Source organism: Taudactylus pleione, unplaced genomic scaffold (genome assembly GCF_031769625.1).
Source record: "Taudactylus pleione unplaced genomic scaffold, aTauple2 ptg000314l, whole genome shotgun sequence".
NCBI lineage: Eukaryota > Metazoa > Chordata > Amphibia > Anura > Myobatrachidae > Taudactylus > Taudactylus pleione.
Genome location: NW_028284715.1, coordinates 12,705,594 through 12,731,049, shown reverse-complemented (window position 1 = coordinate 12,731,049; position 25,456 = coordinate 12,705,594). Strand labels below are relative to the sequence as shown.

General features: G+C 41.6%; 1 protein-coding gene across 1 annotated transcript in view; it reads right to left on the bottom strand.

Moving 5' to 3' along the window:
- STK3 (serine/threonine kinase 3) overlaps window positions 1–25,456 on the bottom strand; it is a 240,699-nt gene that overhangs the window by 98,003 nt on the left and 117,240 nt on the right. The window contains exon 7 of the mRNA XM_088442695.1: window positions 12,748–12,885. Coding sequence (XP_088298821.1) covers window positions 12,748–12,885 — 138 coding nt within the window. The remainder of the gene's footprint in view (window positions 1–12,747; window positions 12,886–25,456) is intronic.

Genomic DNA, 25,456 nt, shown 5'->3' with positions numbered 1-25,456 from the left:
GGAGTTGTGCACCTGAGATCTGTCTGTTTCAGTATTAAAATTAATGAAATCGTCCAAATCTGTCTGCAAACACAGTCGATGTCAGATATCGTTATCCGACATTTGGGAACGCGCATCGTTGGTCGATCCATTCCGAACATGTCAAAGATATGAACGATTTTTACAATCGTTATCGTTCAGATCCTTAACAAAATCTTACTGTGTGTATGCAGCATTACTCTGCACATGGAAACCACAGTGAACAATATTGTTCAATTAAACATTTAGAAACAAGGGACATTTGTTTCTAATCCACTTAAAACTGATGTCAACTATTATTAAGCTTTTTCAGACTTTTAAAATAAACTCTTGAAAAGCAGCTCCATATTTACTGAATTCTCTGCACAATACTGAACCCTGTGTAAACAGTCTGGTTATAAACTGCTTTCCCTAATGGGAAGGCAGCACTGCCTGCTGTTGATCCCCAAGAGCACATTACAATTATGCATTTTATGTACATATATACTCATAGATTTAACATACTGACATTGCAAATTTAGGAGCTACATGCAAGTAGCCATTTCTACTGTTTATGACACCGAATCTGCCTTCCATGACTGTAATCTGAACCGTGCCACGGGGAAAAAATAGAATGATAATATCTTCTGTAAACAAGGAAAGAGCTTAATTTGAGTCACTTGCAAAATATTTTAAACCCAATTAGAATACAATTAGATAGTTTTAAATGCCATGTAGCCATTTACCATGTAGTCATTTACCATGTGTAATCCAACACCGTATACTTACAGCAAGAAGAAATGTACATTAACTGTAAACCTACAGCTCCCAGTTGTATTAATGTTGACCACTTCAAAGGACGCCCGCACTTTGCCAAAGGGCCGATGCACTGCATGCATTCATAAACTAAATGTCTGTGTAGGGCTCGGGAAGGTTAGCCGACTTCACTATTCATCTAGTAATAAAAATATATGTATGCATTTCATCAGGATGATTACACACTTAATAAAAAATGTGTGCGGCCCGTGAATAATATCCATGATCACTTACTTCTCACTGCACTACCCTTTGATCATTATAGAAGAGCATATTTCAGCCTTCTTTTGTGTTAAATTAAAAGCTATCAATGATGCATCTGTGGACCTGAAATCACCTGCAGACTAAACATTTGGGGCTGTATTTTCTGAGCTGGACTAATAGTTTCACTTAAGACCTGGTAAACATGCACTGTTAAGGGGTCCATGAGGCATGGATTTGGGAAACAATCACCTAGACATTCCACCACTAACCAGATGCATCTTTTAATCCAACTGTGAATATGGCGAAATCTGTTACAGCAGGGATGGGGAACCTCAGGTCCCCCGGAATCATTTGGTCTGGGCCTCGGAGCTTTTTCCTGCTAGCCTCATCTGGCTAGCAGGGTCCCTAGAATGGCACCATGCAGCCTATGCAGCAGTGCTGCCTGAAGAGTACTTCGGACGCTTCAGACGGTCACACCACTGACCTTACAGCTCCCCGGGGCACCCTCAGGATTGCTGTGCTCACCGGCGATTTTTGCCCTGCCCTCGTGTGATGTCACAAGGAGGGGCGTGGCCTGCACCAGGCCCACGAATAATGTTATATATATATATATATATATATATATATATATATATAAAAAACATCAAAATGGCCCTCGGCAGAAAAAAGGTTCCCCACCACAGACCATCTGTAAGTATGTAGAGAAGGGGTGTATGTCTGTAATCCTCCCAATGTTCACACATGAGAAATCGGGACACAATAATCTCTGACTAATCCACCCAAATGCCTACTATATGGTGAAACTTCACCCATTTTTATGTAAGCTCCACAATTTTTGAGATCCTCTCTTTATGAAAGTGCTGCTTTATTGATATGCATGTCATTCAATTGGCAAACAACAACTGCCCACCTATCTAGGCCTGTATGCATGCTAAAATATAAGCATTCCTGATGATGAGTTTTAAACGGTATACTTAATAACGTATGCAGTTATTTCAACAATCAGAATGTTGACAATACAAAGGGCCATATTCAGTTAGAAGTGAAAAGTCAGTTTCGGCTATACTTTTTCACGCGGATGACGTCATTTTGGCTGGTTTCAACTTATCTCCGTATTCAATTCCAAGTACTTTTCGCTTAGGCGCAAAGTCAATGCAATGGACCCGGCGAAAAAGTTTTGCCTATGGATAGCAGGCGGAAAAAAGTGCAGAATTGGGGTTTTGGAGTGCAAACGTGTTAAAACCACCCAACCCCTTTGGACAGCCACCCCCCCCCACCCCCAAATATAAAAAAAATATTAAAAAATACTTAAAAAGGTAGTTTAATTTTGGGGGTGAAAAAAAAAATGGGGGACAAACTTCTAAACTAGCGAAATAGTTTAGGCAGCAGGGGGTCCCCAAGTATGCGGCAGGTGTTTTTTTGATAGCTGGTGGTTGCGGCAGGTGGATTTTTCATGATTTTTAAAACTTCACATTAGCCACTTTAAAATATGCTAGTACCCATTTTTATGTACTCCAAATTTGATGGGACACCTTACTGTTCCAAAAAAAAGTTGCTAAATACTAGTCTTCACCACTTTCCCAATTCCGCTATACAGCACTTATTGAGACCGTTTAAAAACCCCACATACCTTTAGCAGGGCTATTCAGGGGTACCCATAGTGATCCCCCATGTCAGTGCATCTTTTGGGGGTGTCAGGCTGATTTCCCCAAAACTGACAGAACTTTTCTCTGATTTCAGTTTCGCCGGGTCCAGTTTTCGCTGATTTAGAATTGAATACGGGGATAAGCGCGATACTTTTTCACTACCTGAAACCAGCGACGACGGCAAAAAGTCCGGCAACTGACTTTTCGCTTCTAATTGAATATGGGCCAAAGTCTGAACGTCACCAGTGAACATGTTGTCATGGACATAGTGCCGACATTGTCATTATGACAATGTCGTCAGTAGATGGTCATTGTAAAAGTCGACAGTCAATGTCGACAATAGACGACGGTGTTACAGTTAAGCTGCATACACACAAACGATTTTGTTACCAACGATTTTCTGAACGATTCTGTCAGATTTTTTAAAGTGTAATGAACGATTCTTTCGAACTAAAAATGATTTTTGCATATTCACTTAATGAAAATCGTTCAGTTGGTCAGTCTGACTGAACTTCAAACGTGAACGCGCATGAACGATAATCGTTCATCGTTTTAACTCAGAAAGTGAACGACTTTTTTCAACAATTGAACGATAAAAGATATCGTTATCGATTATCGCTCAAAAAATCATTGTGTGTGTATGCACCTTTATGCTGCAGTTAAGATTTAAACACGGTTAGTCAACATGTCACATATGGACATTGCGGCCATATCGACAATGTCCAGGTTGACTAACAATCAGACATTCAGAATGTCGGCATTCCGTTCCGCACCCCTTAAAAATACTACATTTAAAAATTTGTTATTTCAGAAATAAAAATGTATTTCGATTCCAATTCAACAAGCATAATATAGAATTTTTAAAAAGAGAAGTTGAATGCCAACAACATTTGTATTACGGGTAGAGGTTAGTTATGCAAATGATAATTTTCTAGTTGCTGTATTTAACTAGACTGGAGTTTTATTTATCTGTATAAAGGACAGCACCTGCACACATCCAATTCCTGCTTTTTTGAGGAAATATAATGTGTAATAAATCAGAGCTTTCACACATATTACGCTTTCAATCCTTTAAAGAGGAGTGGTTTACGCCAAGACAATCTCGCAGGCTATGTAATAATTTTCCCAACAACTGCTAGTTATTTAGTGAACAAGAAAGGGTTAAACGTTCCACACCTCAGTCCTGCCTCTAACCTGAGAGTCCACAGCTACCTCTTATCCATCCAGAATTTCCACATAGGAAAGGAAATGCTTGCCCTTAGCATGTTAGTGCGCTGCATTCCACGCACTCTATGTCACTGACCTAGAATAAGTCACTCAAAGGGCCGAGCTCCAGGATCTGTTAATCATTTGGGCAATCAGTGAATACCAGCACTTAAGAGAGCTGATATTTATTTCATTTGGATTGCTTCCATGTTAAATCAGACATCTGAGCAACTGGCTCATAAAAGTTATTCAATACCAAAATAAGAAGCATTATCTGCAGAAAGATGAGGCTCGCGATATGCTGTAATTTACGTCGTCATGAAAGAGCTAATTTTTTAGTGCTTCAGTGTGATCAGGGAGTAACAAAAGTTTTCCAGTTACCATTGAAATTTTTCAGCCTGGTCTGGCTGAGTTTTATTTGATAGCGGAAAACTTGCTACTGGTAACTGAGGAGCCATGGAGACGGGCGAATGTACGACACTTTGAGAGCACTCTCTGTAAAATTTGTGGTCAGTGGAGTTCCCGCTCCATTAAATGTAGCAGTCAATAGAAAATAAAATAAGCATGTAATTTAGGGAATACAAGGGTTCATCTGGGACCCAAATTGTGTCAGTGAACACACCTTGGGACCCATGGCTCCATTTTCTATTAGTAATGTCCTCAATTTCAATTACTTCACGGTCTACAAAGTACATTATTATAAGCACTGAGCACGAGTCGGAACAGGGTTTTGCCCCCCTTTCACACCGGTGGCCGGACCCGGGTCTTCTGACGTTACAGTGGATGCTTGGCGATTAGGTCATCTCCAAGCACTACTGAAACCGGCCAATCTGCTTGTTTAAGACATGACCTGGGTCACGCCGTTTACAACGCACCATTACCCGGGTCCTTCCAGAGTTCGACCCTGGTACCTTCCAAGGTCGGATTCCCAGTCACTCAATCCAGGTTATTTTTTTAAGGACCCCTTTACCTTAAGCTGCGTCCCGGGTAGACCCGGCAATAACCCAGGTTATTTGGGCAGTGGAAAAGGGGTATTACGATCTTTATTCTATATACATTATACACAGCATAAAGTAGCCCATAATGTAATAGCTTAACTATACTAGAAGCAGTTATGTGACCAAATAAAGGCCAGGGCAGCAGGCATTCCTAATTAATACATAGTGATGGAATAATGAAACCCTGAACATAAGATCATCTAAGTACTTATTGTGGTCATATTAATGTATAATGCTGCACATTTTTCCTTTCACCTGTGTAGTGCAAATGCAGTAGCAGTAATAAAGCTATCACACACCAACTAGCACATAGGTGTTCGTAAGGCAACAGTATAATAGGCAATCGTATATCTAGGATATCACTGAGCTGTATAATTAATACATTGGTAAGGGAGGAATATGCCTCTGGGCAGAGGAGCTGAAGGGGTGGCAGTTGGTACTAATTACTTGGGCCTGTTGGAGTGGAGTGGCCCAGCCAGCTACTAAGGGGGTCAAATGTCTCTCCTTGCAACACGCGCTGCCATGAATGTGCCAACAACCCCGCCTTTGGGTACACTCTGAATTAGGGGTCCATCTCCAGATAGAACTCCTTTTAAAAGAACTTCTACCTGTCTCAGTGGCCCATGGAAGACTCGATTTAAGCGAGACTTCCATCTCTCAAACCAAGTACGCTATTTACTTAAACCGTGTGATCCAGTGATTTCCTAAGTCATAGTGAGAGAAAAAGCTAACAAGCTACCTTTTTTGCACTATAACCAAAGTTTTTATTCATGTACGGTACGGTACACTCATAAAAGAAACTAAAGGGATTATAATAATTATCCCAGCAAAATGCAGAGCTACACAATTCAGTAAGCAGGAATTTATATTCCCAGCAAGCCATAACCATATACTAGATAGAAGTAATTTACCTTTATTACACAATAAAACATAGAAAAACACTATTAAAGTCCACACCACTGTGAAATCAACACTAGAATCACAAGTTAGTGTGAAAAACAGGTTGTTAACTAGCACAAACAAAAAAGTAGCAGTGACGTTGTGCGAAAGTAATAGGAGCGTCACGATAACCCTTGTAGAAGTATTATGGTATAGATTACCTGGGACTGCACAGCTTGATATGAATAATTAAATTTGCATTACCCTTTACAAATCCATCCCATATCCATATATAGCAAATAGGGTGACAATGAGCCAATTAGGAGCAATTTCAACCTCCACTGACCAGTGTGCTAGTTAAGGGAAAGGCATACATAATAACTGTAAAATGAAGGTTTACATCTGTGTGGAGCTTAGAGGGCAGCTTAAGTGTTAAAGCCCTAAGTGACAATAAGTACTAAGTGCTCTGGTCACACTACCTCACCCCCAATGCTTCGTATACTGGTCTTCAGGTCACCAAAATCGCCATCCAGCATACTTTAAGAAAAAATGTAAAAAAATTAAGGACAGGTGGGAGTATTAGTGGACAAGTGGGAGTATAGCATTAGCTAAAGGCTAAGTATTACTTCAGTGATTATATTGGAGGGACAGTAGATGGTGCTGTTTCCATATTATGAAGACTAAGGCCCTCATTCAGAGCGGCACGCTCTGAATGAGGGCCGCCCTCCATAAAAATGGAGCGTCCTCCTGGACGCTCGTATAGCTGTGGGTCACCACCCACAGCCTATACGAGCTTGCAGTTTGATGGCCGCGACCATCGCGACCATCGAAACTGCGAGCCGGAGCCTGCGGTTGAGGTTTTCAACCGCAAGGCCCGGAGTGATTTTGGCTCTATCAGAGCCAAAATCACTCCCACTGACATCACTAGTGATGTCAGTGGGCCGGCTTCTGACGGGAGGCGTTCCCTTGGGAACGCCCCCGTCAGGGAAGCACGCCCCCGGCACGCCCACCAAAGGGGGCGTGCTGTCAATCAACATCGACAGCACGCCCCCTTTGATCAGAAGCAACGAGCGAAGGACTTTCCTTCGCTCGTTGCGTCTGGCGCATGCGCACGACGGAGCTCCCTCCGTCGTGTGCATGCTCAGTGCAGACCATCGACCCACTTGCGAGCGGACAGCCGCTTGCAAGTGGGTCTGAATCAGTGCCTATATGAGCTGGTCAAAGTAAAGTTCATCCCATAATCTATCCCTGCCTATTTGATGCCTGAAGAATACTCTGCTACAGTCAGGACATACCAAAATGAAAGCCTCTCACTTGCTCTCCTACAACCGTTTATAATAGTTGAATAATAAAGCTCCAATAGCTGAATATACGGGGCGGCATAACTTCCCAACATCACCTGAGGAAGTGCTTAATTAAATAGTAAGGGGCGAGGGAAGGACCAGATTATTAAGTGAATACTGGACCCTAACGGTTTCTGGTTGCATTTTGAAGGGAAGGATATTCAATTAGCCCCAAGTTAAGGCACAAATATACCCTTTATGCAATGGTCGGGATTATCATAGATTGTAAGCTTGCGAGCAGGGCCTTCCTACCTATATATCTGTCTGTTATTACCCAGTTTTGTTCTATTAATGTTTACAATTGTAAAGCACAACGGAATATGCTGCGCTATATAAGAAACTGAAAATAATAATAATAATAATAATAATAATAATAATAATAATACACTGCAGCTCTTAGTTAGCCCAGACTGGAACTGGGGCCCACTATCAATAAATAATATAGTGAAAAATACAAAAAAAATTGCCATAAGCTTGCACACATCCCTAACTATCCCTACCCAGGATTATTTCATATAGCACAAAAAATGTAAAGCTACATAAAATATGCCATCACGGATTTCATACAAAATATGACCTACGTTATTAATTGGCAGCAATCGTACAACATACACTCAAATATATTAATAACAACATCATCAACCACAACGATTGCAGAATCATAATATAGATCATATTTATCAGATTTAAAAAAAAAAAAAACAGGATATATGATTATTTTAATACAAACTACACAGTTAAAGTCAATCAATACAGGAAGTATTCAAAAATAAAACCTTATGGTAAATAAAGAAAAAACTTGTAACCACTCAAAACAACCACACAGAAAATAGATAAAGAAATGTAAACTGAAAATAGGAAAACCATATTGAACAGTTTATTTACCTACTTGAACTACTGTATAGTGTTCATTCTAGCACCCTGCACGTAATCAGTGAGGAGGGCATATTAAATTTTTAAGAGCAATATTTTAGACGTGATGTATCACTATAGCTACAGTAGCGATAAGTAACGTATAAAATGCTGCCCTTCAAAATTTAAATATGCCCTCCTCACTGATTGCGTGTAGGGTGTTAGAATGAAAACCAAGCTACCCTTATTAATTGAGACTTCACCTACATCCCCTATTAAGTCAAGAACCTTATTAGGCAGCTGCCAAACTGCATGGTGCCTCTGTACAAATTTTATGTCTGTAAATCTTTTCTGTTAACAACAGAGCAATAATGGTCTAAGGGCCTAATACAGCTTTGGGAATAGTGTAAGATATAGCAAGTAACTGGGCATCTTTGTAAAACCATGTTACACTGCAGATGGGGCAGATATAAAATGTGCAGAGAAATTTAGATTTGGAAGGAGTGTGTCCAAACTGATATCTAAATTGCAGTGTAAAAATAATGCTGTGCAGTATTTGTGGGCTACATGCAAAAGCAGCCAGTATTTACCCCACATGCAAAAAAAAAAACATTATTTACACCCCTTGCATTGCAACATGGTTTGTCCAGGTTCACAGTTACTTGCTATATCTTACTCTATTCCCAAAGCTGAATCAGGCCCTAAGTTCATAGTACTGTGCAGGTAAATACTCATTTACAGAAAATGCTCCATTGCCGTAACATATTTAATCCAGGTAATTGATGTAGTGGTTGTCATTGATAGATATAATATTGCTTAAAGTGTTCTGAGTGATGTAACCATAGACATAATTATGTTTTCTGCAATCGGAAATCCTTGGCGTAGGGCAGGGGTAAGGAACCTTTTTTCTGCTGAGGGTCATTTCGATATATATACATCTGCGGGCCAGGTGCAGGCCACTCCCTGTGACGTCATACAGGGGTGGGGTCACAATTGCCGGTGATTACAGCAATGCGTCCTTAGGATGCTTCAGACATTCACACTGCTGCCCTTACAGCTCTCAGAGCATCAGGATGCTCTGGGAGCTGTAAGGGCAGAGGTGTGACTGTCTGAAGCATCCTAAGGACGCTCCAGGCGGCACTGCTGCATAGATTCTGGCTGCAGGGTGCCATTCTAGGGACCCTGCTAGCCAGATGAGGCTAGCAGAAAAAAGCTCGAAGGGCCAGACCAAATTATTCCGTGGGCCTTATATGGCCACCGGGCCTGAGGTTCCCCATCCCTGGCGTAGGGGCTAGTTAGGGTATCAAGCAGCATTAACGGGCATAATTGTGGGAAGTACAGTAACAGGTACACTAATGGGAGAAATGGTTGTGCTATAAACACAGTGTCCTCCACCAAGTAACCCTAGAAAACAGTGACCCGTAGAAGCTTGTAGCCATATAGTGCTACGTTGGAGGAATTGGATAATCTAGAGTCCCCCATAGCTGGTTGCTGCTGCAGCTACAGAAATCATTATGAAGTCCACAGATGGCGGAGGATTACAGGGAGAAGTGCCCTCATTTGACGCAGGAGGTTGGCTAGCTTTGAAAACGGCCTGGCATATTTTTATTAAGTGCAAATGTTATTATGAAATCCTCTGTATAGATTCCTGGTTTTTCTTTATCGTCCCTCTGGGGGATGCCATTACCTGAGGGTTATACCTTAGGTGGGTTGGAGACGTGCACTAACTAGATCAAACCGACTCCCACTCCCTATATAGCCCCTCCCCATAACCCGGATCGTCAGTCTTGTTTTTAGTGCCTTGGAGAAGGCACTAGCTAGGTCCTAGCTTTTTAGTCCATTACAGAGGCCATAAGTGAGTTACGTCGCTCCCAAGAGTTACCCTGTTCTCAGCCACTTAGGGTGTCTGAGTTTTCTAACGAGCGTTGTTGGGCCCAAGAGATGGGACGATGTCTGACCCGCATGACATTATCCCTAGAGAATTTCATGTCATCAGAGGGGACGTGCCCCAAGAGACGTTCAGGTCCCTCCTTCATGGAATTTCAGGGAGATAAGGTCTCAGCAGCCTCTTCTCAGGAAGAAGGGGAACTGGATGATGAATGGGACGACACCTCCCATTCATTATCATGGGTATCTGTGCTTATTGATGCAGTCCGAGAGACCTTACATCTTCAAGAAAGAGTAGTTTCTCTACTCAGTTCCAGTTCTTTCTTTACACGCAAGAAGAATCAGGTGTCTGTTTTCCTGGGTTTTCTCATTTTGATGAAATCATAAAGGAGGCCTTGTTGAAACCTGATCACAAAATTCGTATCCCTAAGAGGTTTAAAGTCCTTTATCCATTTCCCAGAAGAGGACACAAGGCCTGGGAAATTCCACCAATGGTGGATGCTCCCATTGCATAGTTAGTAAGGAATACGGTACTTCCCACAGCACAGTCTGTAATGCTGAAGGAGGCTGGGGATAAACGGATTGAATCATAACTAAAATAATTTTTCTGTGACAGGTAATGTGGCCTATCCTGGCTAGAGCCTGGGTAGTCAAAGCCATTAATGCCTGGATGCCGGACAGGGCCGGATTAACAATGGGGCGGGTGGCGCTTCAGCTCCAGGCCCTCCCACTAAAATAGGCCCACAGCATCACAGTCACACAGCATATTCTGTGCTGCTGTAGACAGGAAAAAAAATTCCTGCTACAGTCTGTCAGCCCGGCCAGCGCCCAATTGAGATCCCTCCCACGCAGCCCTGGCGGGCCATCAAACTTCCCCTCTCCCTGGCAGCCGGCACTGCAACCCGTGGTCGAAACAGTGGCCGCACAAACACGAGTGGTAGCCTTTGATCCTGTGCTGCAACTGTCTTTGTGTCACATGATGTCATCACCACCGCTCCGCACCAAAAAATCATGGAGAAGCCAAGCCCAAGCTCTGCTCCGTGAAGGCATCACGGTATGATGTATCAGTGAGTGCTGCAATGCTGGCTGCTGCTGATGCGAGGGTGTCATGTGCGTCCTGCTGGCTGCAGTCACTGATCAGTGTGTCCTGCTTCAGCCTGAGTCTCGGTGAGTGCCTTTGTAAATGGTGTGCAGGCACAAGGCAATAATAGAGCATTTTAACATTCATATCTCGTGAACCAATATAATCAGTTTCATACATATGTGGTTACGGTGATAGAGAGATTATATATATATATATATATATATATATATATAAATAATTCTCTCAAGCAAGGAGGCACTCAGTGGCTTAGTGACCAATATTTTAATGTAATGTATACATACAAAACATTTTCCTTTGTTTTCCTTTCCTTTGTATATATATTTTGCCCTGTGTCGTTATTAATCCTGAGTGCCACCTTGCTTTCTTTATATATCTTGCTTTCTTTATATATTTGTGTAGTCTCACCCATTGGACACTGTGGGAACCGTTGAAGTTTTGCTACAAAGGAGTTCCGCTGGGATCTGTATGTATTTTGTGTGTGCGTGTAAGCATATGTGTGTTATATATATATAATTTTTTTTTAGGTAAGTAGGCGGTAGCTATGCCCTCCATGGCCACAGCAATGACACAGACCTCACGGTAGTGTGTAGATCCCCTTCAGCACTTGTACATGGACGTGACATGAGTGAGGGCGGAAGTGCGATCCCATGCCCATAAAGGTCACCAAAAGGAGAAACTTGTTTGCTTGCCACAGGTTTATATTCCTCCTCTATGTCCACATGGGTAGTATGTAATGACATTGGACAGTAACTGATGACGTCAGGGTACATCTATGGAAGGGGATCTATCCACTACCCAGACCTCCTGCGCAGACAACACCCCACTTCAGTAGTCACACCCTCGCTGTGCTAGTCAAACCTCCTAAAGCAGCACACAATAGGCCCTTCATAAATTTTAGCTCCAGGCCCATGTGGACCTTAATCTGGCACTTATGCCGGAAATGGTCACTGGGTTTCAGTCAGGAAATATGTCTGAAGCCAGTACCATAGCCCATAAGTTCACGGAAACTTTGCCGTTTGTGAGTTAAGCTTTATTAGATACGGTCCAATTACAGACTCAAATTTCTGCTTAGCCATTCGGTCGTACGCTCGTTATGGCTGATATCGTGGAAGGCAGATATGAAGTCTAAACACGATTTAGAGGCTCTGTCATTTGAAGGTGGTTACCTATTTGGCTCGGAATTGATAAAAATAATTTCCCAGGTGACGGGGGTAAAAAGTCTTGTCCTCGAGTGGAGGCCCGGTTATTCAGGTTCAAGGATACTTGGAGTCGTTCCTATCCAGATCTTTGGGTGAAGGGTCTGCTCACAAGAGGATACATTCTGGACCTAGAGAGTCATGTTCCAGAAAACTTTTTGGTTACCCCTCTTCCAAGAGAGGTGAACAGGAAAAAGGCTCTCAATCAGGCAGTTCAGATTTTGTCAGGTTCCGGAGTAATTGTTCCAGTACCAAAATCAGAAAGGGGTCAGGGTTTTTACTGTTTCTGGTGGACAAACCAGATTGGGTCGGAATGACCTTTCTCAATCTGACTCCGTCGCAGATAGACAAGTGCTGCGTATCAAATTAATCAGCAGAGACTCCTGGTGCGTCCTAGTCGCATCAGATTGCAACTAAGACACATTTTTGGGTGAAAGGTATGGAAAGACGCCCGGCGCTACCAGAGTCGCACGGGACCAGGCGGCTCACTCATGCCAAGCGTCTCGCCCTACAAGGCATATTGAGGCTATATGTATGAGGAGGCTAGATGTATGAGGACACATCTCTGTGTGACAGAATTGTGTAGCATGGTGTGCAATAGGACTGAGCAAGTTCTACCTGTAGGAGTTGCGTGGCAGTCGCTCTTTGCTCTGGGTTCTTGACTAAACATTTCTTCACAAAATCCGTGAATTCATCTGACCACAGCTCAGGTTTCCTAAACGTAGGTGGAGGGTTTGTGGGAATCATGAATATAGCCTGAAATATAAGAAAACAAAAAGAGAAATATTGTTGAAAGGGCATGTATTCCAAACAATATATCAATATATCTATATCTATATATATATATATATTATCCAGGGTAGGTCCGGCACTCCAAACAACAACAAAGTAACTTCAGAGGTGCCCTCTCAGAAATAGTATAAGGCAGTTCAAAGGTGCGGCACTCTCTTCAAAAAAGACAAGACAACTATGTCGATTGTATCAACGTTTCAGTCCCATATGTACTATCTTCAGGATATTGTATTTATCTGTATTGCTATCCTGAAGATAGTACATATGGTACTGAAACATTGATACAATCGACATAGTTGTCTTGTCTTTTTTGAAGAGAGTGCTGCACCTTTGAACTGCCTTATATATACATAGATATATATATATATATATATATATATATATATATCTATCTATGTATATATATATATGTATATATAAGGCAGTTCAAAGGTGCGGCACTCTCTTCAAAAAAGACAAGACAACTATGTCGATAGTACATATGGTACTGAAACATTGATACAATCTTCAGGATAACAATACAAATAAATACAATATCCTGAAGATAGTACATATGGGACTGAAACGTTGATACAATCGACATAGTTGTCTTGTCTTTTTTGAAGAGAGTGCCGCACCTTTGAACTGCCTTATATATACATATATATATATATATATATATATATACATAGATAGAGATATATATATATATATATATATATCTCTATCTCTCTATGATATATATATTATATATATAGGCAGTGAACACTCTGTATTGGAAAAAACACAGGGCATAGATTGCCCACTCGCTAAGTATTATAAATGCATACGTCGAGCCTGCGTTAGTTTTCATGTGGTTTTACATTTTCCCCATCATGTGTGAACAACCCCTAAAATATTCTGTACAAGGGGGAAATGTATCAAACCTTGGAGAGAAAAAGTGAAGATGGTGCCCATAGCAACCAAACAGCCTCTGTAATTTTAAAAACTGTGCTAGATAAATGGTTGATATGGGCAACTTGTCCACTTTTTTGATACACCTCCCCAAGTCTTAAAATAGACACTATAATCTTTCAGTTCCATTGCTACTATGTTCCTCTCCTACATGCTTATGGGCATTTTAAGCTGTACAGCCGGTGATCAGATCCAGTATATCTGCAGATATACCTGTCCATAAGCAAGTGTGTACGGGCGATCAGCCGATCGCACGTACACACGCAGCAGCGTGACCCCAGGCTGCCTGAAAGATGGTGGTCATTCAGTGTATATGAATGACCACCATCTATACAGATATATCTGTAGATCACTCGATCTGCAGATATATCTGCTATGTGTGTACCCACCTAAAGGTGTTGCTCCTTCATTTAACTAAAAAGTGGAAACATTTTTGATTAAAACTAAAAACTGGACAGCTTACAGTACATGCAGTAACTATTCATTGCCTGCAGGTGTCACTGTGCACACAATGTAATCAAATCAGTGCTCAGACAGTCCCTTCTCCAGAGTGTAAAATCCTAGTTTCAGGCAAATTTCCACCCAAGTACTGTACACATGTAAAGAAATATATTTTCTACGGTAAAAGGAAATTATAGGTACAGGTCCAGACATTCCTGCACAAACATGAGCATAGAACTGTGATATGGAAACAACACAACCGGACACACTGGCAACACAAACTCCTGCACTACTGTCCTTGAGGCCAGCAAGCTAACATTGAACTTTAGTACCTTTAATCTCTGAGTGATCTTAAAGTCAATTTAACAGCTATTCAGTAGCTATCAAAACCCAAAACTTTAACCTCCATTGACAGCTGTTATCTATGGCCCCTAACATCACACACTTTATGTGCAGTGTTATCAGAGGTTGTAAATTATTCTGGTATTTTATATAGCATAAGTACTCATGTGCTGGGGATTTGCTCCAATCAATATACAGCAGCTCTGCAGCTTATCAAAATCAATAACTGCAAAGCGATTAGAGACTGACAGACACTGACACTTTACTGATGATAATTATTAAAATGCAAGTCATCTAACACCGAAACTACTTCTACTAGTAAAGTGTGATCCCAGAGAACAGGTAGGGTGCCAGCTGTTGGCGTTTCACTGTTCAGGATTGCAGTGTTATGTATTGCACAAATATACCTCTAGGCATCCCCTAGTCATCTTTCCCTCTCCTCCAAACATCTCTGCATTGATGCATGCACTGTAAGTGGTGTTTGCAACACCTGTCCACCTGTTGCTATACAGTGAAGAGGCGACAAGCAGACATCTCCCTATCACTTCCACCATGGAACAGATCATTTCATGGGCAAGACGGCTAAGCTCATTCATATCAGCAGAGTTGTGCAAAATAATGTAGCACTCAGGTGCTATTCAGTTAAACCTAGGAGCCAGACAAATGGTGCAGAATCCAGAAAGGACAGAATCCCGGCTTGACAATCCCGACGGCTGCGATCCTGAAGGTAAGTTTTAGGGCCGTATTCAATTGGGTGCGAAAAGCCAGTTTCTGCGGAAAAGTATCGCCGGTGACGTCATTTTGGCGGGCGAAAACGTATCCCCGTATTCAATTCCAAAGACTTTTCGCCGGTGCAGAAAGTCTATGCACTGGAATAGGCGAAAAAGATTCACCTATGAAATCTGGCGGAAAAAAGTGCAGAATTGGGGTTTTGGGGTGTAAACTTGCAGGAACCCCCCTGCTCCCTTGGGACAGTCTCCCAAAGCTAAACTGCGTCAAAAAAAGTTTCATAAAAACTTACCCCAAAAAATTACTCTGAAAAAGGGGGTGAAAAAGTACAAATTTGAGGGACAAACTTAAAAACTAGCAAAATAGACTCCAGGGCGGTCACCAAGTATGCCCCAGGTGTTTTTAAGTTTGCAGGTGGTTGTGGCAGGTGGAGTTTTACGTTTTTAAAACTTCACTTCAACTTTAAAAATATGCTAGCACCCATTTTCATGTACCCAAAATTTGCTGGAACTACTTATTTTCTCACAAAAAATCCTCCAAAATGCTATCTTTCACTACTTGTGCAAAGACGCTAAGTAGCAGCTATTGAGAACGTTTAAGTTCCCCAAATACCTTCAGCAGGGATATTCGGGGTATCCATAGTGATCCCCAATGTCAGGGCATCTTTTGGGGGGTGTCAGGTGGATTTCCCCAAATCTGACAGCATTTTTTCGCTAGGTCCCAATTTGCCGAGTCCCGTTTTCGCCAATTTTTAATTGAATATGGGGATAAGCGGGGACGAGCGCAATACTTTTTCCCTTGGAAAACCTGTGATGTCGGCGAAAAGTCTGGCATGCGAAAAGTATGGGACTTTTCGCACCTAATTGAATATGCCCCTTAGTGTTAGGTTTAGAGGTTAGTGTTAGGCACTAGAGGGAGGGTTAGGCAGGGGGAGGGGAGGGTTAGGCTGCAGGAAAGGTGGACTAGGGGAAGGTTTAGGTTGCTTAACTGCAGGCATCAGTATTTCAACCATCGGGATATAGGCTCTGGGATTCCGACCGCTGGAATTCTGTGCGCGAGGATCACGTACCCAACCCATTTATAATAGCTTAATTTTATTAAGACCACACCAACTTCATAGCTTAACAATAAAAATCAGAAGAGTGTGTGAAGGAGCCATTATTATGATTTTTTTTTTATTATTATTATTAAAAGGCGTCACAAAGTGTCTGCAGTGCCGTACAAGGGGATAAACAAAAAACATCAGAATTACAGAGCACAAGTACAGTATACGGGTAACCGTAGCGTAAGTACAAAAGGTAAAAACAAAACCGTAATATCACACGTTTGGTGAGAGACTGGGGTGAAGTCTATGACAAACTGATATAAATGACCATTACAAGCATTCCAATAAAAGAATGAATGGAGGTGATTTCGGCATAGCGGACAGACATAAAAGATGGGCAAGACACATGAATAAAACAAAAACAACTGTGCAGAATAAGATAAAGGGTGCATATTGATCAAAAAACATAAATTTAGCATAACAGGGACGGGTGAGGAAGATGCAGAGTAGACAGATGTGAGATAAGAGGTGGATGACTCTGCCCATGAGAGCTTACGCTGTAAGGGTAGTGGGTAATAAGAGACAATAGGAGGAGGTGGGATAAAAGATTGAGGAGCAGATTCAGTAAGTCACAGGATAATTGTCAGCCCTGATCTATTCAAGGAAGGATCACTACCCCACACGTTAAGCCCCAGTGGGTATTATTATCGTGGATTTTCCTCGCAGTCTCACATAACGCAGAACCTATGTGTTACCGCAGCTCCAGGCCAAAGCTTCACCTGCGTGGTAAACACTGTAGGCAACTGAATCTGCCCTATAGAGGTGATGAGGTAGGCATCTTGGTTGCAAAGCATGTGAAAGGTTGAATATTACAGGCTACAAGATGCTTTGGTTGCAAAGGAACAGGCAGGGGATCCGTATGGCCGGAGCACAGAATGGGGGTGACAGACATTGTGGCAGATGCAGTGGCAGGCCAGAGCATCAGTGGAGAACAGTCTATTAGAGCCATAGTAGTGGGTGAGTGGTTGTGATATAGTGTCCAAAGGTTTGCAGTGTATATTTGCATTGTAGTAAACTGTAGATGTGTAACAACCTCGGTGCAAAGGTGTCATCCCCACCACCTGACCCGAGATTATTACAGGGGCCTCCAGACAGATCGTTGCAGCCTGAACAATGTCACCAAATCTCAGATACTAGGAGGCATGCAAGTAGTTATCGGCCCCTCTAATTCCTGAATATCACTACGTTTCCTATGTGAGCACTGAACACGGGTCCGCATAATGGACGGTGATGAGAGGGTCTTTACTGTGGCCCAAGCAGTTGGTGGACAGGTAAAGCAGGGCCCAGCAGATCTGCAATGTTGGGGCGCTGCGAGTGTTGTGGCGAGAAGGACCTATCGTGAGTGTTAAAGGGCCATGCTTCAGGTGGGGAGGAAATGTTCAGCAGGTCTGCCCAGCAGCCCGCAGGCCAAGGATGGCACGGGAGCCTGGGTGCAGGAAATGGCTTCCAAATGTTTGAAACCAGCAGTAATATTTAGGAGCAGCAGAATAAATCACTAACTGGTGTTAGCAAACAAGCTGACAACTCGCAGCATAAACATTTTAAACCATAAACAATTTGCTGGATGAACTCGAAAAGCACTATAGAGTTTATCGGCTTATCTCATCTCCCTTCATAAAAAATAACTACTGCAAATATTTCTCTAGTCAGCAGTTGGTTTGGATAAAGAGAAGAAACAGAAGCTTAAGACACAAGAAAGAAAGAATTACAGGATAAAGTCCCCACTAACAGCAGTAAGTGTTATCTTATCTGGGGAAGAGCTGGGATAGAAGCAAAGTAATGTTGACAGATGACATTTTTTTTTTTTTTTTTTTTCCATTTTCGTTACACATTGCTTAAAGGAACAGTACTACGCTAGGACCGCGGATCCTATTGCCGCCACAAGGTGGCAAACGGACACGTATCCTTGTCAAGTTTGTTATTCAATCATGCTTGGGTTTATAAAGCAGGAAAAGATAAACGTTGTAATGTTTGCAATATTAAAAATTTTTATGAAATCGGTTTAGAATGCAGCAGCAATCTCACATATTCCACTGCATGGAAAGCCGAAATGACAATTTTTGCACTTTTAAAAGTTTATATTGGCATAAAATTAGAATTTATATGGACAAACTTTATGAATGCCTCAATAAACCAAGCTGTGTTGCTTTAGTGGCAGGCTGACTGTATCCAGGCGAATCTTAATCTTCACAGTGGCAACATACTGTAACAAACCCTAGGAATTGAATTCCCATCTAAAGCTGGCCAGCCATATGGAACATAATTGTACAACGCTGGGGAAATATGGGCATGATTGTTGGTTTTGATGTTTGAACTCTCAGAAATCCGTTTCAGACCAATTTCACTGACTGAACTTAACATTGTATCAAAACTAGAGATGAGCCGTTCTGTTTTGGCTCAGATCTTCCTGCCAAATTCAAAAGCAGTAATTCTGTCATTGAGGATAAAAGAAACATTTACAAGACTGACAACATGACGTTTAACGTGCGTATTGGTACGTAGTGTTCCCGCTAGGATGTTTTAGCGGGGCGCTGCGCCCTGCCCTCCTTCTGGATGGAAAAAGCGCCCTGCTTTCACCGCGCAGGGCACTGCTAAGACAGCCTGCGGGTGCAGTCTTCACCTGCAGGTCGCAGTGTCCCGCGAGTGTGAAAATGTGCGGTTACCCGGCCACCACCGGTGAACAGACGCTGGGCGCATGCGCCCCGCATCTATTCTACCCATCGGCAGCGCTTGGGGGTGCCCGGCGTGTCCGTAAGTGCCGGGCACGCCCCGAAGAGTGATGAAAAGGTGACACGTCTTATAGACACGCCCCCATTTCAATGGCCATCCCCCCTTTTCGGGTGTGCGTGCCTTTGGCGCGCGCGGAAGTGCCCTCTCTAGCTCCTGCGCCCTACCTGCCGCCGGAGCTAGAGTGAACACTAGGTACGTATCACTGTCGAATATCTCTAAAGAAACCTTTACAGGCCCCTCTTCTTGGTTATCTGTGTAAGTGAGGTATGCCACCTCTTAAAAAAAAATTATATATTTTTTTTTCATTTTTTTTTTTTATTGAAGCAAAAAAAAAAAAAACACTATACATCAAAATAGCGATATATAAATGTAATAAATCCAGTACAAGTATTGGATAACAATAAATATGGTGTCTATCAGCCTATAAATTTATTCCAGAGCATATGTATGTCTGTATACATATCTGCGTACAATTTGCCCATAGTTTAATCCAATACAAATTGAAATATAGACACAAACAATCGAAAGTACATAAATAATAACTAAATAAGTAAATGAAAAGAAAGAATGTCCGGCACTCACCCGCCAGGCAGCGTGATAGGAGGATCACCCAAGAGGATTCTAGTTTCAGACCACTGGATCAGACGCATACTATGATATATCTGGGTTTGTTTTGAGTCGCAATAAAGCTTTCCCAGGTGTCAAAGAAAAAAGCGACCCTCCTCTCTTTTTCAAACACCGTTTCAACCCAGTCCATTCGGAAGATAAAATTTAATTTCTCCCTTTACAATTGAAAGTTAATAGGGGTTGGGTGTATCCAATCCTGCAAAATGGTCTTTTTTGCTGCGGCACTTATAGCAAGTAGTAATTTCCTGCTACCCGGGGTGAGCCTCTGACCCCTCGGAAAGATACCCAAGATGGCCCATTTCTGAGTAAATGGCACAAAACTGACGAGGTAATTTTCAGCCTCCCGTCGTACACGCTTCCAGAATCCCTGGACTACTGGACACTCCCATAGACAATGATAAAGATCGGCCTCTTCCTTAGCACATCTAGGGCAACTGTGTGAGTTGGATAGACCCATTCTAAATAATCTATGAGGGGGACAAATAGGTCCTATGATATATGTTTAAGAAAAGTTCATTATATGAACTAGCTGTTAGCAGTGTACGTGACCTCAGTAGCCCTTTTACCAAATCCTCAGTAGAAAGAGTTGGGAATTGTGTCAACCATTGGCGCATCCCCTGGCTGACTAAATCATGGTCCAAGTCCTCACTTAAAAATGTTTAGTATATGGAGATGGCTTTATGTGAGGGTATTGGTCCTGAGAGGCATTGGTTCAATGGATTACACCAATCATCAGCCGAAATCATCTCATCAAGGAGATATGGTTATAAACCAAAATATTAGGAAAGTTGATCCCTCCATTACATTTAGGTTGGTATAATTTCCTAAGACTAATATGAGCCCTGCCATAGGAATGAACGAAACAATTTGTTAATTAACTGAATATCCTTTTTAGTAAGGAGAATGGGTAATGCCTGCAACATATAAAGAAGACGGTCATCATCTTAATAAGGGCGGCTCTACCAAGATATGAGAGCGTCAAATGTCTCCAACTCTTGAGTTCCTCAGCAATAAGTCGAGTCATCCAAGATACATTCATATTATATAATTGAGCAGGATTTTTGGGAAAAATAATACCTAAATATTGTAAGTGTGAGGAGGCCCAGGAAAAGGAAAAGGACGAACCCCAGGAGGGAGTGACAATGGTGGGGTGAATAAATATTGCCCTTGATTTGTCTGCATTGATTTGAAGACCAGAGATGTTGCCAAACTGCCCAAACTTTTGCATGATCAGTGGTAGTGTACGTTGAGGGTCGTTAATGTATGAAAGAATGTCATCTGCGTACACCGTGAGTTTGATACTACGCGTGCCTACACGAACTCCCTGAAAGCTAGACCATTGTTGTAGAATACGGAGAAGGGGATCGATGGCAAGATTAAAAAGTAGAGGGGAAAGGGGAAATCCCTGTCGAGTGCCCCGTCCCAGTTCCATAGGAGTGCCACGCAATCCATTAATCAATAATGATGTAGAGGTGGAATGATAAAAAAAAGTGGAGAAGTTTAGTAAAATTTGGAGCAAATTCTCTGTGACTCAAGACCTCAAACAAATGAGGCCAGAGTACTGTATCAAATGCCTTGTGTGTATCAAGAAAACATCCCAGGCATGAGGCGGTTGCTTCCTAGTAACAAGACCCTGCCAAAAGATACCTTTATAGGAGTTCTTCCCTGCTTTGAATAGTGCGTGGGGGTACACTCCATCCATTCACTGGTTTTATCGGATCTAGTGTAACAATATGACTTGTTAACCATCTGGCTCACACACTGTATTATTACCTCTATTTTTAGGTCTAATGGTTATACATGCCATCATTGAGGACATCAACAATCCAACTTTTTTTTAACTACATCTGCTTATTTAAGTTACCGTATATACGCGAGTATGAGCCGAGTTTTTCAGCATATTTTTTGTGCTGAAAAAGCCCCCCCTCAGCTTATACTCGAGTGATGCTACAGGACTACAATGAAAAGTACCTGCCTGAGGTGGCCGGCGGTAGCAGTGTGAGATATCCCAGAGGTACACTGCCCTGTCTGATTCCACCGCGCTGGTGACCTGCTCTGCTCTGTATGCCTCCGGGTGAGCGGCGCCCGCAAACCCCCGCCCTCCCCTGTGGAGCCATTTGCTCTGTCTGCTTCCGGGTGAGCTAGGTGAGCGGCGCCCGCAAACACCCCCACCCCCCCCTCCCGGTGGACCGTGCGCCAGAGCAGTTAGCGGCGAGGGGTGCTGATGAGAAGCCGAGATGCCCTCACTAGTTGCAATACGCACATCCTGACAGTGGGGTCACTGTTATCCAGAGCAGCGTAGCGTAACTGCTGGGTGCCGCTGCTTCTAATGAATGTGCTTCCACTGTAGTGGAAGCCTGGGTTCTCAGCTGAATGTATAAAAGTAAAGTAAAAAAACAGATGCCTCAATTAATGTAATTTTATTGGTATCTATTTTTATTTTTGAAATTTACCAGTAGCTGCTGCATTTCCCAACCTAGGCTTATACTCTAGTCAATAAGTTTTCCCAGTTTTTTGTGGTAAAATTAGGTGCCTCAGCTTATATTCGGGTCGACTTATACTCGAGTATATACGGTAAGAATATAAATATTTTTGTCTATATACACCTGCATTAGCATGGTTCAGACAATCCGTTTCAAGTAATTGTGATAATAGCACCATCTTCCACATCACACCCAAATGCTACTTGTTCTATGTGGGATCTTTTGGGATAGATCCTAGGAGTTGGTAATAGGCTGCAATTATCTTCAGTGGAGCGCCATTATCTCCTTATCTTGGGTGTTTGAGACTATTTACTTAATCCCACTAAAGAGAGACTTAGGCAGCACCATGTTCAGCCACCAAGAAGAAATAAAACAGAAGAAGCCTTCAGGATTACTTTTAACGAAGAGGATATTGAAATGACAGTTGATAACTTCGAAATCGCGATGTTAAGATGAGGGGACTGGCCACCCTAGAGAAGTATACAGCGTAGAACAACATTCCAAAAGGTTTAAGTATGAATAAACCCCCCCACATTCCAAGACAGTTCAGAAACTTTCTGGACAAAATGGAATGGTTTTTTAGATATCTGTTCTTTTTCACTAATGAAACGGATCCTTAAAGAAAGGAGAGAAAAATTGAAAAGAAATAAATGAGAGAATTGAGATTTTGAAGACTCTCATTGAACCCTTCAAAGAGATACCCATCTTTGCAACCCTCGAAGAAGAAATCTGAGGAAAAAAAAAAAAAAAATCGCTAGAAATTGAGTTTCTCATCAAGGAAAAAAAGGGTAAACTCTAGTAGGACTTTTACCGATTTTGAGTAATTAAAGAAAGGAAAGAACAAAAAACAAAGGTCTAGACTAAACATAACTGACACCAAAAGAGACAATTTTGACAGGAAACATGATTATCATTCAAAAAAGACCCAAAAAGAAAATTATAAAATTCAAGAATTCAAGGAAATTTAACTTTTAAACCCTACAACACACAGGAGTATCATCATGATCTCAATCATAGAAACATCTATAGAAGATCAGTAAAAAGGAAGAAGACGAACCCTCAACGTCTCAATATGAGAGAAACTATAAAAGAAAAACATCACACGAAAAAATTATTAAGCGGAGATACGAGGAGTCATATTCACCTCCACCTAGAAGATAATGGTTCAATGCACCAGACAACAAATCTCTGGTAGAGACCAATTAAAAAATGGAAACCAAACGAGAATGGACACCTAAAACCCCACAATACCCACCATCATGTTTTTTTTTGGGGGGGGGGTTTTAGGAGAAAGGAGGAGGAAAAGGGGAAAAGCAACATATAGTGAACACAAACAAGAAGAAAAAAAAACAATCTTTAATAAAAGTAAAAATGAGAAAGCACGAAAAAAAAAAAAAGGGGGTGTAGAGCGGGCTTGAATAAAAAGATAAAAAAAATAAAAAAGGAACTACACGTCCACCAAAAGAAACTTCAGTGAACAGTCATATCTTCAACCGAAGCAGTAGACCAGTGGTTCTCAAACTCGGTCCTCAGGACCCCACAATGGTCACGTTTTCCAGGTCATCCAGCAGGTGCACAGGTGTAATCATTACTCACGGACACATTTTAAAAGATCCAAAGGTGGAGCTAATTATTTCACTTGTGATTCTGTGAGGAGACCTGGAAAATATGCACTGTTTGGGGTCCTGAGGACTGAGTTTGAGAACCTGTGCAGTAGACCATTAACAAAATAAGAAGAACGTGTTCTAAATAAGGGCCTTAAGTATGCCTCTACCTCACATATGGACAGTTTCTAAACAATTTTAGATGTGCAAAGATTTGTTAGAAAAGTCACTTTGAAAAAGTTTTTGCCATGAGAGAAAGTGAACAGAACCACACACTACCAACTGCTGCCACCGAAGGAGAAAAAGACAATATAAAAGTAAAGAAAAAAAAGAAATCAATTTTTTATCCAACTCATATTAAGGGGAACTATATTTAGACCTTCACTAAGGTAGTAGCAGAAGAAATCGAACAGCTAAAGAAATAAAAAATCTGTTCAAATCTCACAAAAAGGTAAAAAGATCATCCAAATCCTCAGCAAAGATGAAACGATTGTTATAAAACCCTGAGACAAGGATGGAGGCGGGGGGGGGGGGGGGGTATTGCAATTTTAAATAAAGATGTTTATACCAAGGAGATAGAGACAACTCTCTGACAGAACCAGTTATAAAGAAATGAAAAATTACCCCTCTAACATTATAAAAGGAACATTTTTTTTAAACTAATAGGAAAACATCTAATAGAAGGAGGGATCAGTAAAGATGAATACGATTACATCAATATAGAAGACCCTATTACCCCTACCATATATATCCTTCCGAAGCTTCATAAAATCACCAATAATTTCTGGAATAAATAGCCTTGCATCTAATTTATCCTCTTTAATAGATTCCACCCTACAGCTGTTGGTTACTAAGAATGAATCATATCTAAGACACTGGTGATGTCCGTAAGAAAATTAAATGAGTTGGAATGGAAGAGTGGACTTTTCCTGGCCTCTGCAGAAGTCACATCCCTATACACCTGCATCCGACATGATAAAGGCTTAGAAGCAACAGCATGGTCCCTTGATAGATCAGAACACTCCCCTCAAAGAAGAAACTTAATTTAGGAATCTATCAAATTCAGCTTTGAAAATAACTACTTTTATAATGGGGACTTTTTCCTACAGCTAACTCTGACTGCCATGGGAAATAAATTTGCCCCAAGCTAATCTCTTCCGAGCTTCTGGGAAGAGTTGCACATTTTTAAAACAGCATAACTTGGGGCACAAATCTCATCAGATGGCATCGCTATATAGATGACTTCCTACTGTTCTGGGACATTAGAAAATCTGAAAAAGTTATTCATTACTCTGAATAGCAACAACATGAATATCAAATTCACTTTGACTTATAGTCAAGAACAAATTCATTTTTTGGACCTTACAATTTACATTAACGAAAAAGGGATGAATACAAAGTCATATCAAAAACCAACAGATGTCAATACCTATATCCCAACGGACAGTCAGCACCATACTATATGGCTTAAGGAAATTCCCAAAAGCCAGTTTTTAACGATCAAAAGGAATTGTAGTGATGTTGATGTATGTAAACAACAA